This window comes from Anguilla anguilla, chromosome 3 (genome assembly GCF_013347855.1).
Source record: "Anguilla anguilla isolate fAngAng1 chromosome 3, fAngAng1.pri, whole genome shotgun sequence".
NCBI classification, from domain to species: domain Eukaryota; kingdom Metazoa; phylum Chordata; class Actinopteri; order Anguilliformes; family Anguillidae; genus Anguilla; species Anguilla anguilla.
Window position 1 is genome coordinate 69,833,722 of NC_049203.1, and position 15,304 is coordinate 69,849,025.

The following is a 15,304-nucleotide window of genomic DNA, read 5'->3' on the forward strand; positions in this document are numbered from 1 at the left end:
GGGGGGGGGGGGGGCGACTCTGTCAGCAGCAGGGTGAGAACGTGCCAGTCGCACGCGCGTGAGTGAGCGAGCTGTGGCACGCCGAGTCCTGCAGCCAGCGGTTTCATCTGGAAGACGGTCTATTTTAAAGCAGGGGTGCTGCCAGCTCCAGTCCGTAATTAACCTCGGGGGAAAAGCGCGTGTGCTTTGATGAGCGTTAAATAGCAACCGTGACAGATGGCGGGAGGCGCGGCCACGGGCGCCCCAGTTAAACTTCCCGCGGCAGAACTCTCCGGAAAAGCAGCGGGGAGGCCTCAGGTGCCCCGTCTCTGACCCGGGCGGGACGGGGCCACAGGTGCGGGACGCGGGCGGAGGGCCAAATGGAAAAGGGGGCCTGGGAGAGCATTTGAGGTCTTCACAGCGATGGCGCTGGGGGCGGGAGTGTGGTAACCATGGTAACCGTGAAGCAGCCCGACTGGGTTCGAGGGCATCGTCTGGCGCCAGAGGAGGAAGGGGGGGGGGGGTCAGACAAGGAGAGCGTACCTAACTGGGGCGGGGCGAGGTGAACGGGGCATACCTGAGCAGGTTGGAGTGAGCGTACCTGGGAGGGGGGGGGGGGGCGAGCGTACCTGAGCAGGGTGGGGTGAGGTGAGCGTGTTCTGGCGTACCTGAGCAGGGTGTGGCGAGGTGGGCGGGGCGTACCTGAGCAGTTTGCAGATGCTGCTCCTGTAGCTGAGCCTCTGGCTGGCGGCGGCCACGCTGGGGGGGACGGGGGGGCGGGACGGGAAGTACAGCAGCACAGCGGCGAAGAGCACGGCGATCATCGCAAACTCTGCGCAAAAACAGACAAAAACACACCCCAACATCACACCGAGTACCCCAACATCACACCCTGACCCCAACATCACACCCTGACCCCAGTATCACACAGAGTACCCCAACATCACACCTGTTACCCCAACATCACACCCTGACCCCAACATCACACCCTGACCCCAACATCACACCGAGTACCCCAACATCACACCCTGACCCCAATATCACACAGAGTACCCCAACATCACACCTGTTACCCCAACATCACACTCTGACTCCAACCTGACCCCAACATCACACTGGTTACCCCAACATCATACCGGTTACCCCAACATCAGACTGGTTACCCCAACATCACACCCTGACCCCAACATCACAACAGTTACCCCAACATCTCACTTGTTACCCCAACATCACACTGGTCACCCCAACATCACACCCTGACCCCAACATCACACTCTGATCATACTGAGAGCTGCTCACAGATTAACAACATCCTGCAAACCTGTGAAATATCCAGCCCCTGTAAAAATGCACCACTCAGCTAAATCAGCTCATTCATAATCCCTCCCACTGTAAGACCCAGAGCTTCCTGAACAGATCCGGCCTGTTTCCATCTAAGACCAAAGCCATGCCCGGTCTGAGCAAAATGCCGCTAATCGTGACATTGTGAATCGCCATGGTTTTCAGATGGGGGGGGGGGGGGCATGGTGTGGTTAGCATCAGGTCCCAGGCTCTGTAGGTCAGTGCCCAAGCCACTCAATTAAGGAGTACTGGCTTAGCCCACTGCCCCCCCTCCCCCGCCCCCCACCCCAAAGCCGAGCTGGCGTAGAGGCTCAGGGGCTGGGGTACCCGGCCGACCGGCCCGGCCTCCTAAATGAGCTCCTAAATCTCCTCCCGTTTGCTCTTGGCTCCTTCTGAACCGGCGCGATGATGAAACACACCGGCGCGTTCCCCTGGAACAGCATCCAGCCTTTCAGCGAGGCCCCTTTCCAAAACTTAAATACCAACGCTCCCCCCCACGATAAATCCAGCCCCCCTTCCATGTGTCATAACAAACGGATGAAGCTGTGCTGCCTCGAATGCGTTTCGCCTTCGCGGCTCTAAGTGAACGTTTTCATCGATTTTTAACTGGGGGGAAAAAAGCAAAACAAAAGCTGGCACTCAAATCCTCTTCATCACTGGGGGGTTATAATTTCCACAGCGAGTGTCACGAAAGGTAATTCCACAGAACAGAAATCAGCGGCAGAGATAATTTGTCTGAATGTCTGCTCACTTCTTTCTTCTTTGGCAATTTATGACAATATCATTTTCCCTGAACAAAGGCAGACCTACAGTACATTACCGAAGATTCCCCCAAAACCAATTATTTAAGGCCTTAATTTTCTGAATCGGTTAAGCAGAACCGGCCGAATGCAGCTCTGAATTTTTAGGAAAGGAACGCAGTAAAACAGGCCGCTAAGGATTCTGCGTTGAGCGTTTTTATGGAGGTCATGTTTATGCACACTGCACACAGTACATGCTCACACGGAGAGGCCTCGTTCTAGATGTGATATGGAAATATTATCAGCATCCGTCACACACATCGTTCAGCTCAATGACTGCAGTAAAAAAAAGCCTTCTTCACTCTGCTTAAATGTGGTTGTGCGGTCCCCTTCCTGCTCTTAAATAATCAAGCTCACATATTCAGTACAGACACAGGACAGTACAGACACATTCAGAACAGACACATTCAGTACAGACATTCAGTACAGATACAGGACAGTACAGACACATTCAGTACAGACACAGGACAGTACAAACACATTCAGTACAGACATTCAGTACAGACACAGGACAGTACAAACACATTCAGAACAGACACATTCAGTACAGACATTCAGTACAGACACAGGATAGTACAGACACATTCAGTACAGACATTCAGTACAGACACAGGACAGTACAAACACATTCAGAACAGACACATTCAGTACAGACACTCAGAACAGACACAGGACAGTACAAACACATTCAGGACAGTACAAACACATTCAGAACAGACGCATTCAGTACAGACATTCAGTACAGATACAGGACAGTACAGATACATTCAGTACAGACACAGGAGCCCCAACTGGAAGACACAGTCACAGCCAACAGTCCTGCAGGAACCAAGCTCTAAAAAACAATTTACTGTGCAAACGAGCGTGAAATACCCCATGTGACCTGGGTTAGGGTTAGGAGTGAGGTGTTATTGGCTAGTAGTTTAGCTACGCAAAGAAAGAAATGTCTTAAAGTTGCCTGTACCACTGCTTTGCTCACCTCGGCCGTGCGGCCAAGGCTGTAGATTCTGGTTTCACACAGACGGGCAATATCAGGAGGATATTTTTGGTGTGAGGAGGACGATCAATGTGGACACAAAGGCAACAAACACAAGCACCCTGTTTTACGGAAGGCTAGCGAAGCAAAGGGCCAGGGAAAACGGTAATCGAAGAACTGAAATTACAGACGGGGGCGACAACGCCGGATCAATACCAGGATATCAGAAAAATACCCAGAAATGCGCTGAGATCACATCGGAGCGCTCGGAAACACATTTCTATGACACTACCCAACGCTCGTCTGAGGCGGGAAGGCCGGCTGCCTGCATGGAGCACAGCCCTCGCTGCAGGTACATATGAGCACACAGGCGAACGCGCACAACAGCACCGACTGCAGTTTCATATTTACGGTGGTCGAGCACATTAATAAAAAGAAGAAAAAAATTTATTAATTATTGAATAAACATCAAATTACATTTTCACTGCTATGTGTTATGCACTGGTATCAGTACTGGCTGACTGGTATTGGCCAGGCTAAAGCACTTTCGTGATGTAAATAAGATTCATCTTCCCCAGGCGGATTCACAATGCCCCCTTTTAGTAGAAACGCTCCCTTTATTCAGTAAAAATGGGCCTGATCTGGCCTGGTCCATTCTGAGGGGAACGCTAATGTGCGGAACTGAAACGGGGTGCTGGGGGAGGGGGGGGGCTGTACTGTGGGGCAGCGAGCGGGGCTCGGGGGGGGGGGGGGGGCGGGCAGACAGTACCTCCATACAGAACCAGCTGGATCCGGTCCCGTATGCGGCCCACGGGCCAGTCGATCGCGCCGGAGGCGGCGTGCAGCGTCTCATTGGGCGCCGGCACCACCAGCGGGCCAATCAGGAAGGACGCGGCCGCGCCCAGGTAGCTGACGAGGGAGGCGACGGCGGTGGCGGTGGCCCGCTGGTCCGGGGCGAACCACGTGGTGGACAGGAGGGGTCCGGCGCTCATGATGGTGGGGCCGGCCAAACCGTTCAGCAGCTGACCCCCGTGGATCAACCTGCGGGCCAGAGAGAGGAGACATTAATCCAGAGCGGGATCCTGCCTCCAGCTCTCCCCTTCCTGTCCCGGAAAACAGAGTTCCTGTTTCCACTTGGAAGGGTTCCGCGATGTGTTCCTCTGCCAGTATTCATGAGCAGGCCGTCCTGGAACATATTTTGGTTCTGAATGACTGGCTGTTAAAGAAGACTGTACGCACATCAGTAGTGGTTAGACTCAGAAGCGATGTTGTAATAGTCTTTGCCACTCATGAATATTCATAAGCACCTGCTTTCAATCTCGTCGTTAAGCAACGCGGGTGGAAAGTGCACTTGATTTAAAACAACACACTGCAAGGGGGAGCGCAATTTGTCAAACTCCGGGAACACGGGGTTGATACTGTAAGGAATTCAACCGTAAACACATGGCTTCTCATTCTGTGTATGAAACGCTCAAACGCACCGTGTGCGTCATGTTTAAATGATGAACCATGCTCAGTCTGGTTCCGATTACTTTCACATCAGGCCAAAAGAAAATAAAATATTAAAATAGAATATATGTGAGTAATGAAAAATGAAAAGATGAGTACAAAGCTGAACCCAAAACCCACACGGGGGGGGGGGGGGGGATGGGGGGCAGAGGAAGCCGAATGTGTTCCAAAGTCTCATCTGACAGAGCGGAGCCAGAGAGACGTGGGGGGCGGGGGGGGCTGGCCAAGGGAGCCCAAACACAGGGGGCATTGTGGGACCCCCCTGGACAGCCCTCCTCTGATACCACTGCCACGACAGGGACCTGACACCCCCCACCCCCTTGCCGAAACCCGGGTCGCGCTTCCCTGACACCCCTCCAGGGAACAGGCGGTCTGCTTCTTTAGGAACGCGTGTGCACGGATAATTGACCGTGAGCAGAAATGCTCATTTCAGTTTATTTTTTTAAATGCTGATTTTCTCCTAATTCTGCATGCGCAGCTGCACTGCGGCGCCCTCTGCTGGCTGTTTTGTGAAAGCGGAGATGAGCAGACGCTCTCCTCCCACACGCGATGTCCCAGCGCTGCTTCTTCCACACCGCGGGCGTTAAGAGAGCTGGCGAGGGAGCGAAGGAAGGAAGAAGGAAGACCCGCCAACTGCAGCCGAAGCAAGCAGGCCGCAGGCACCCGGCTGACCAGCAGGGGTTGCTGGAGAGCATATAGTCATCCCGACCAACCGAATCCCTCCCTCCCGCCCTGGGTAACCCTACGGCCAATCAAACGTCACTCTGCTGGGCTAACAGACCCTGTTGATGCTGGAACAGTCCGGATTCGTGCCAGATCACAGGGCTTGCCCCCACACACTGGAACCAGTGGCACACTAGAATCAGTGGCTTATCAGGATCAGCCACCCAGCAGCCCTTTAGGAATAAAGGGCTGACAGAAGCGCACACCTGCGACTCCTGCACCACTGATCACCCCCCCCCCCCTCCCCCGTGCCCTCAGGAGACACGCTGATCCGGGGGGACTTCTTGAATAGGTCACATTTTTTAGCACGTCACCCGTTGATCCAGGACAGGAGGAGGACACACAGGTAACCGTCCCAGGGGCAGATTCCACAGCTGAGAATGGAAGCCCCAGCATTCCCCTTACAAGCCCAGGTACCGAGTCATACCCATATAGAGTTACATCACAACAAAGCCACCAATCACGCCGGCCAAGTGGACCGGCCAATCACACGCCAAATCCAGCCGTCTGGGGCATTGGGGGGTGGGGGTCAGGTTGCCTTCTGCAAAGGCTCTTTGTGATTTATCTTTTATTACCTGTTATTATGTAATACCAGTCACCTCCTCTGACACCCCAGGGTCTGGCTGTTCAAAGCGGTCAATGACATCATCTTCATCACCAGTAACTCTAGCGCACTGCAGACGCTCAAACAACGCAGGACAAACATTCAGAAACACCGCCTCACCTTTACCTGACCGAGGGATGATGATCCCAGAACATCATCAGACAGATCGGCATGAATAATACCGTGGGGAACTGTTCACGCACACACACACATACACATACACGTACACACACATGCGCGCACACACACACATACACTCACACACATACACGTACACACACATGCGCGCACACACGTACAAACACACACACACATACACGTACACACACATGTGCGGACACACACATGCACGCACACACACGCATACACTCACACATCTAGGCAGACCAAGATCAAGCATACATCACATAGTCACTGGACTCTTTGCAGATTCAACTGAACGCTTTCTTCGCACCGCTGAAACAGAACAGGGCGGGGCAGTGGACACAGGGGCAGGGCTGGGCGGGGCAGGGCAGGGCAGGTTGGGATGGGGCAGGGCGGGGCAGGGCAGGTTGGGATGGGGTGGGGCAGGGCAGGTTGGGATGGGGCAGGGCGGGGCAGGGCAGGTTGGGATGGGGTGGGGCAAGACAGAGTGTGGCAGGGTCGGACAGGACAGGGGGTGGTGTATATGTCGAGCCACAGCAAGACCCTTTTGACTGCACTGTGTGTGTGTGTGTGTGTGTGTGTGTTTGGGGGGTTGATTGATTGGCCTGTTCCCGCCACAGCAGCGATATGCTCTCGGGCCTGTCTGGCAGGTTAGCCGGAGACCGTGTGTGGCCTTATTAGGTCATTAGAAAATAACCCCGAGCAGAACGGGGAGCGTTTCCCTCACTATTTAGACAAGCAAACAGACCCAGAGGCTCGCACGGCACAACACCTGCCTGGAGGAATCGATAGGATCTGAGCGTCGCCATTACTCATGAAAAAAAAAATCACGCAGCCTTCTTTCTTTCCCTTTTCATTACGAGACTCTGACGCGATATTTCAGCGGGAACTCAACCAGCGGAAAGTTTTTATTGACGTCGAGGCAAATGCTTGTTATTAAGCCAAAGAAAATATCCGAGATGTCAATCTCTGTGACGGTGAGGCGCGACTATGCGCCGCTAAAAAAACCGCCACAAGTAACCGATCAGAACTCAACTTAAACAGCTAATCATTACAATACACTGTCCGGAGTTAAAACGGCGAAACATCACACAGACCTCGGGAATATTTACAAGACTATAACAGTAACCAGCTCTAGACTTAAGGTAAAATAATTTCCTTGTGAGAAATTTAGCAAATAATTCCTATCACGTACTCTTTTATTAAAACACCTGGCTTGCGTGAAGTCTGTCCTTCCAGAAAGTGTCCGCCATAGCAACGAGCCCCAGGAACAACAGAACTAGAACGTGATTGGATCAAAGCGACGCGCGTGCATATCGGCAGAGCTTCCCGAGGCGAACTTTAAATAAAAGAGACTTCGACCGTGATTCCGGCTCGAACGGCACCGGAGGAAAATTGCAGCGCTTTCTAAAGATGATGAGCTTAATGGCCATGGACGAGCACAGCCGCGTGAAAGCCCAGACCCGAAGCCGGTGGGTGAGAATGTGTGCTTAGCCACGCTCAGATTAAGTGTTTTCTCTAGTTGGCGGGCAGGTGTGAATGATAGGGTCTGCCGGTGCTCGCCGCGATTGCTCACTCCAACCCTGATTATAGACCCGAGACGCTAGGCGGGAATCAGAGGTGCCCGAAAGATGCTATCGGCGAGGTAGAGTCAGCCGCGATATGATCTACAAAACGATGATCTCCTGAATGGATTCAATCAAACGAGAGTGCGCCGCAGTGCATTTGCAAACATCTCCACGAACAGGTGCGCCGCTTAGATTCGAAAGGCACCGGTGGACCTGTGCCTAATCAGCCACTATTGTAATTATGGATATCTTCCAGACTGTTGAACGAAGCGCAAACGCAGAAGGACAGGTCTCTTTCGAACAGGAGAGAGCCAAACGCACCACCGCGGGCGAATTCAGAGAAAGGCCGCTTCATTCACAAACCGCCTTCATTCAACCGTCTCCATTCAACCGTCTCATAAAAGGCTGTCTGCTCGAGACAGAGAGAGGCCTTCCCCCGCAAACATAAAACTATTTTTATTTGTTTGTTTTTCTTTCTTTAAAATATGTTCTACTGTCTCCCGGCGAGGGACTCCCCCTCTATACATCAAGCCACCTGGAGCCATTCTCTCGGTTTTGAAAATCAAAGGCTTCATTTGATCATTACAACGATGCCCTTGAACCTATTCTTTTCCTTCCGTACTAAGGGATGGCTGCTATAAGAGCAATACTTCTCCCGTGCCCTCATATCTAAATCATGATCAAACCCCCATTGCCCCCACCGCCGTGTTTCAATAAAGATGCGCTTGTCAAGTTTATGGGAGCAAGCACGGGTTTTTAAAAAAAAAAAAAACAGAATTCTACCAGACTGTGGTTACTGCGGCTCACTGGCAATGTAAACAGTGACACCTTCTGGTAACTTACTGCACTACAGGCAATTCCTTCCTCAATATACAATAACCATAAACGGAAAATGCTTGAACTGAATTTCACCATTATATATTAATCATTTGTATATTAAAAAAGAGTTTATACTTATCACCTTCAGAGTCATGTTGCAAGACAGCTATAAGCAATATTGTTAAGTTATACTGCACTAGAATCCAGACTGCAGACAGGTGAATTTAAAAGCCATATTATCAGAACACCATAAAATTACAACCCAAATGGCTGGAACAGTGCGTAGGCTATGTGCCGTCTCCACAACAACAAGGTTGAAGAGAATGGAGAAGTCAGACAACACAATGCATGCGATGTACAGGGCTTGCTCTCTTACCCAGTGGCAGGGTTAGAGAAAAAGAGACGTTTAAAAAAGTAAAACCCTGAAACCTCTTCCCTACTTTCACGGAGTGAATTATTGCCGCGGGGGTACTCTTTTATGGGAAAGGAGTGCGCTTTGTGGTGACACTAGGACTAGACGGATGCTCGCGCACACACTACATCGTTTCATAAGAGCGGAGAGATTGATTCGGGTGAATGGCTGTTAGCTCAACAATAACACCGGGCTGTGGAGTCCTGCTGGCAGCCCACTCCCTGCAGTATATTTCTGCTTCGCATTAACGTTTATGGAACACAACAGACCGCAGCTGGATAGCGCCGTAAAGCTTACGACGAACCGCGCGTTAGCATTTCCCGCGCATGTGGAAAAAGCAGCAGCTGCACGCGCCTTACCGTTGGACACGGCCACGGGGACCCCTTGCTCTGACTGCGTAAATAAAAATGCGAAGTATTTGTCCCGATAAAAGGAGATAAGCGCAAATGCAGCGTGTAACTAGCGTGACTGAGTTAAAGAACGAGACTGAATGCATGTGGCAGAACTCTTAAGCTCCCTCCCACAGCAGGGCAGAACTCCGGGGCAGGAGGCTGGGGGCAGTACAGTCCTCTCCTGCCCCCGAGGACTGGAGGGGCACCCCGACACCTGGAAATACAGGCGAGTCTCCCACGCGGTCACCCGCTCAGTTTAAGACTAGAAACCTGCATACCTCAAACAGAGGCCTTAGGCCTACGGCTGGAAACATACGTGATTTAAGTTATGCGAACGCCTACGCAAAATGGCTGTCATGCGTATCCTGCGTATCATTCAGATCGTTCTCTCTGCACATCTTCACAAATGAACTCTACGCATCCGTAACGTGCAATACCCGCGTAAACCGCACCGAGTATACATTTTATGCCCAGTGACGTGACTGACGCTAGGAAGCCAGGAAGGATGGCAGAATCATTTGAAGAGAAGCCATGATCCGTCCCTTAGTGGGTACACCTTTTAAACTTCCAAAAACTAAGCAGAGGAGCACGTGAACAATGTCGCCCGGGACACAGGCATTTCACGTGCCCATAGGGCAAGATTATCCTTAGTATGTTTCCAGCCTGACGCTGCCTGAGCACCCAAAACCCAGAGCTCATCCACAGCATTGGAGAATTAATGCCTCAAATGGCTGGAGGACTACCACTGAAAACCTGAGAAAAACAAAACAATTATTATAACTTTGATTTATCCTCTCTCCTGGGCATTATGTATTAAATATATGCTGAGTGTATATGCAATTATACATATATTTAGCCAAATTAAAGCTGAGAAATTATCAGCGTTCACGAAGGAAATGGTGCAGTTTGTCCAAAGATTCCAAATATTTTTCACCCATTCTTGGAGGAGTCCACAGAGCAAACAGCCAATAAATCAGAGGGCCAGAGTTCCAAAACCTCATTAAGAATCTGATTTTCTCTTTTACTGCTCCAATTATTATAATAACGATGCAGATAATTCATACTCCAACTCTGCATCATCAGAGCAGAGCCCATAGAAGACCCTTCTCCGGGTACACACCGCAGATTAACAACAGAGAACTTACCGAAGATACTCCTTTTTTTTATTAATCATTGAAATAACCTTGCCTGAGTTTCCTTCAAACGGGCGATGGGGGGGGGGGGGGATCCTCTAAAATATACAATATATATATATATATATATAAATATATAAAAACATAAGGAATAAACTACAAGGATACACTTTAATTCTGCAATCTTATGGAGGACTGGAGTACTTCCAGCTGTTTCTCCTCGTCGGATTTTTAGAAGAACAGACGAGAGATTTTCGAAGGACGTGTGGAGCAGATGAGAGAGCAGCGCAGGGAGCAGAGTGAGCTGGGAATGAAGCAGGCCCCCCCACACGCTCTGATCAGTCCAACTTTTAAAAAGTTCATCTCCAGGACTCAGAAACCTGGAGGCCTCAGCCGCCGTGTGTGAGCACCAATCAGAGCAAGCGGAGGGATTATAATACAGCCCCTCTGCTCTGCCAGGGGAGACCTGCGGTTCTTTCGTGAAAACGCGTTCGTCTGCTGTGATTTACAAACAAGCGAAAATCCGCAACAGCTGCGACCGCACACGCGCATGCATCCATGTGTGCGCACGCATCCACACGCACACACCCTCACACAAACACGTGACCTCTTCTTTGGCTCATCATGACCAACCTTTCCATGAAATCTTGTGCAAATCTGTGAATCCACTCAGGAGTTATGTGCCTTTTTGTGATAGGCCACATGCCCATCGCCACGCCCCCCTCTTGGACGATCGGCCTGAAAGTTACTCAGCCCTTCCTTCGGTCATGACCAGCCTCCATGCCGAATTTCAGCCTCCTGGTGCGAAAACTGTGGCCGCTGCGGGGCGGGACACTTTTGTGGACTAGTGGGTGACGTTTAATTTCAGCCTTTTCCAGAGCGTTTTTATCCCGTCTGAAGCCTGTATGTTTCACAATAGCAGACACTTGAAAAATATCGAGAGCAGCAATAAAGAAAGACAAATTGGGACGGAGCATTAGGGATGCGTTGAGCAGCGCAAGCTAATAAAAAAAACCACCCTCTGGGCTTGTTTTGCCGGGAACACAATCGAGAGCCCTTCTCCGGGAAGAAATAACAACAGCAAAACAAACACTCATCACTTAACATGCAAATCTAAACGGACCTTGAAACTGATTTTGTTTCCAGAAAAAAAAAAAAAAAAAGTAAATGATTGTTTAAAAACGAGCCCCATTCTCTGGCCCAAGCAGTAAGAAACTGTCCTTTGCAAGGCAAAGCTTGTACAGCAGGGGTGTCTGAGATTATTCAACAACTGCTGTGGGTGCAGGTGCTGGCATAGGCTCCAGCACGACCCAGCCCAGGATAAGCGGGTACAGATAATGGATGGATGGATGTGGGTGGGTGTGTGCAGGTTTTTGTTCTAGTCTAGCACCAAGACACATGGTTCAGCTTATCATGGTCTTGATTGAAGACCACGATTTAGTTCATTAACAGAATCAGGTGTCTCAGTGCTGGGCTAAAACAAAAACCTGCACCCACACCGGCCCTTTTCGGATAAGACTGGGGACCCCTCTTCCATGGGAAACGCAAGAGCTCTCCAACTGAACACCTCAGGAGAGGTTCAGACTCTAACATTAAAATATCTCAGTGTGCCTCAGTGCTTCGGAGCCGCTCAGACCAGTGTAAACGAGCCCAGACTGGGCTGTCCTGGAGATCAGTTCAGGCATCATGGGTACACTTTTGTAAGGGATTATGGGAGCATATATTTGCCAGACTAAGGCCCAATATTGTAAGGAAATTATGGGTACAGTACAAGAAAGCAAGACATGCAGTAGTGAGGAATTCTGGGTCAGGAGGTTTCGGTTGGTTTACCATCGTTTCAGCTGCAGGTTGGACAGAGGGACACTTCGCATGGCACTTCCTGCCACCATGAAGAAGGCCGACAGCAGGAGAGACACCCTGAGACCTGAAATACAAGAGGAGACATGCTCAGGAACGCTATGAAACGCCATCAGGAATGCTGTGAGACACCCTCGGGAACGCTATGCGACATGCTCAGGAACACTGTGAGACACGTTCGGGAACGCTGTGAGTCACGCTCGGGAACGCTGAGTCACGTTCGGGAACGCTGTGAGTCATGCTCAGGAACGCTGTAAGCCGCTCGGGAACACTGAGACACGTTCGGGAACACTGTGAGTCACACTCGGGAACGCTGTGAGTCACGCTCGGGAACGCTGTGAGTCACGCTCGGGAACGCTGTGAGTCACGCTCGGGAACGCTGTGAGTCACGCTCGGGAACGCTGTGAGACACGCTCGGGAACGCTGTGAGTCACGCTCGGGAACGCTGTGAGTCACGCTCGGGAACGCTGTGAGTCACGCTCGGGAACGCTGTGAGACACGCTCGGGAACGCTGTGAGACACGTTCGGGAACGCTGTGAGTCACGTTCGGGAACGCTGTGAGTCACGCTCGGGAACGCTGTGAGTCACGCTCGGGAACGCTGTGAGACAGCCTCGGGAACGCTGTGAGTCACGCTCGGGAACGCTGTGAGTCACGCTCGGGAACGCTGTGAGTCACGCTCGGGAACGCTGTGAGTCACGCTCAGGAATGCCGTGTATCTTATCAAGCACACATTGGTAGCACCAGTCCTACCGGCCCCTACCCGGGTCCTGTCAGCTAAGCAGGTGGCATGGAAGAGGTGTTGGTGGCTCAGTTCAGTCCCTCTGGATTGAAAAGTAAGAATCCAGTGGCCCAGGGCAGCAGCGAGGGGACTGTGCTGTAGAAGGTTTCCTGTCCTTCTGATTAGAAGTGAAACCGAGGTCCTGACTTACTGCGGCCATTAAAGACACCGCGGCATTTTACAAGAGTACGGGTGTAAACTTTACTGCCCTGGTCAATTCCCCTCAGTGCCCGTCTCCACCTCACACCACCTGTTAATTCCTCACATCTTATTGGCTACACCGTCCCTGGATTTCACTACCCAGAACGATTCCCCAGAGCATCACTAAAGAAAGAGAACCTAGTTCTCAGTTGAGTTCCCGGCTAAATAAAGGTTGAATAAAAATAAAATATGGCAGTAAAACGTAGTATGGTACTCAGCAGAGTATGTGCTTCTGAGCACACTAAACAGGAATAATAACTTGCCTGGCAGCCTTACATATGGTTGAAAAGCCCCTCTTTGAGATTGAGATTGCCTTTATAAAAATACCTCCTGTGCAGTGCCTAACAGTGCTTAAATCTCCCGTATCTAAAGGCTAATAACCGACAGGTGCTGTCCAAATCAAAGCCCATCTTCCTCACTTATCCCATTCACTGCCAAACATGCGGAGGAAATCATATTAGCTTCACTCCACCTGCACACCGCACCGGTGGTGAAGGCAATTACATCAGCCGACCCTCTGATTGGTTCAAAAAAGCTAGTGACCTCACAAGAGCCACAGGCCCGGGCTGGATCCAATCTTTCACATCCAGATTTAATAAAGGCCCCAACTGTATCTCAGCCAGGACCCATTAACCAACGAGGCCTAACGATCATTTGCAAACACACAGGGGAATAGTCGGCCATTTGCCAGTGGTCACACCTGTACATACGGTGCATCGGGAGGCTATTTCGCATGCTTTATTTGTGGGGATTTAGAGATTCAGCCTATATTTAAGCACATACAGTGTTCCTGCCCAAACGTCAAGCAATTGTTTTCAGTCCAAAAGATTCACAGGAAACCCTAAATTTCACACTTCCTCAGCAAGAACTGATCAGACCACAGTGGCAGGTGGCAGGTGTTCATGTGTGTAAGTTTTAAGTGTTGCTTTTTAATAAGAACACAGTGAGTCTCATTAACAGTAATAACATGAATTCCCTATAAGGCCGGTCATTAGCCTTGCTCTACGCACTGTGTATAATGTGAAACAGTGATTAGCTACAAAATTTAAATTGTTGGCAGAAGGCTGCAGTTTTGAACCCCGTGTGGGATTATACTGTCTTACAGAGGACGCAAATCGGGAAACTGAGGAAGACTTTAAACTTTAAAGAAAGACTTTAAAGAAAGACTGTGAATCTGTTTCCATAGAGACCTCAATCGTCTGGATAAAGAGAGTCTGCTAAACAAACAAGGAGAAGAAGAAGAAGATCAACAACAGAATTAAAAGCAACGCTGGCGCTCCCCTCGGCCCTGAGAGAGCCACCGACAGGTGGAGCTCCGCCCCGGCTCACCTGGCCCGGTCTCCATGCCGACCGGCGGGTTTTTATTCACAAACTCAGGAGACCTGTTTCTCCGAAGGTTCCGCAGGGAAGCTGCTGCGAAGCGCGTTCTCAGAAACGAGCCGAACTTAATAAGCGCTCCCCCCGGCCCCGCCCTCCCCCCGGCCCCGCCCTCCCCCCGGCCCCGCCCTCCCCCCGGCCCCGCCCTCCCGCGCTTCTATTACCGACGCGCGCGGACGGACGGCCCCGCCCTCCCGCGCTTTTATTACCGACGCGCGCGGACGGACGGCCCCGCCCTCCCGCGCTTCTATTACCGATGCGCGCGGGCGGACGGCCCCGCCCTCCTGCGCTTCTATTACCGACGCGCGCGGACGGACGCACGGCACCACATCTGCTGGCCCCGCCAGCGGCGCTTCGACAAAGTGCAGAAGGAATCGGGAAGAACGAAGTTTTACCGCTGTTAGGCCACCAGACACATCGTGGACGGCCGTTACTGTCCGCCACTCGGTCTGAAAGAGCAGCCATTTTCAGCGTCTCTCCGGGGGGGGGGGGGGGAGGACGAACGCCGTCTGCCGCGAAGAAAAGTTATTGATGCCGCCGCCGCCACCGAATAGACCGGAACGGCAGCTGTAATCCCGACGGCTCGTTGGAAATTCGATGCGCAGTGAAGGTCTGAAACTGCGTTATAAACGCACCCTTCTCTCCACCTGCATTCCAGTTAAGGAGCGAAGCGCCGTCTCTTGACAGAAC

At 51.4% G+C, this 15,304-nt stretch overlaps 1 protein-coding gene across 1 annotated transcript in view; it reads right to left on the bottom strand.

Moving 5' to 3' along the window:
• slc49a4 (solute carrier family 49 member 4) overlaps window positions 1-15,304 on the bottom strand; it is a 37,765-nt gene that overhangs the window by 18,436 nt on the left and 4,025 nt on the right. The window contains exons 2-4 of the mRNA XM_035408871.1: window positions 12,231-12,324; window positions 3,866-4,137; window positions 682-811 (exon numbers count right to left, since the gene is read on the bottom strand). Of these exons, the coding sequence (XP_035264762.1) occupies window positions 682-811; window positions 3,866-4,137; window positions 12,231-12,324 (496 nt within the window). The remainder of the gene's footprint in view (window positions 1-681; window positions 812-3,865; window positions 4,138-12,230; window positions 12,325-15,304) is intronic.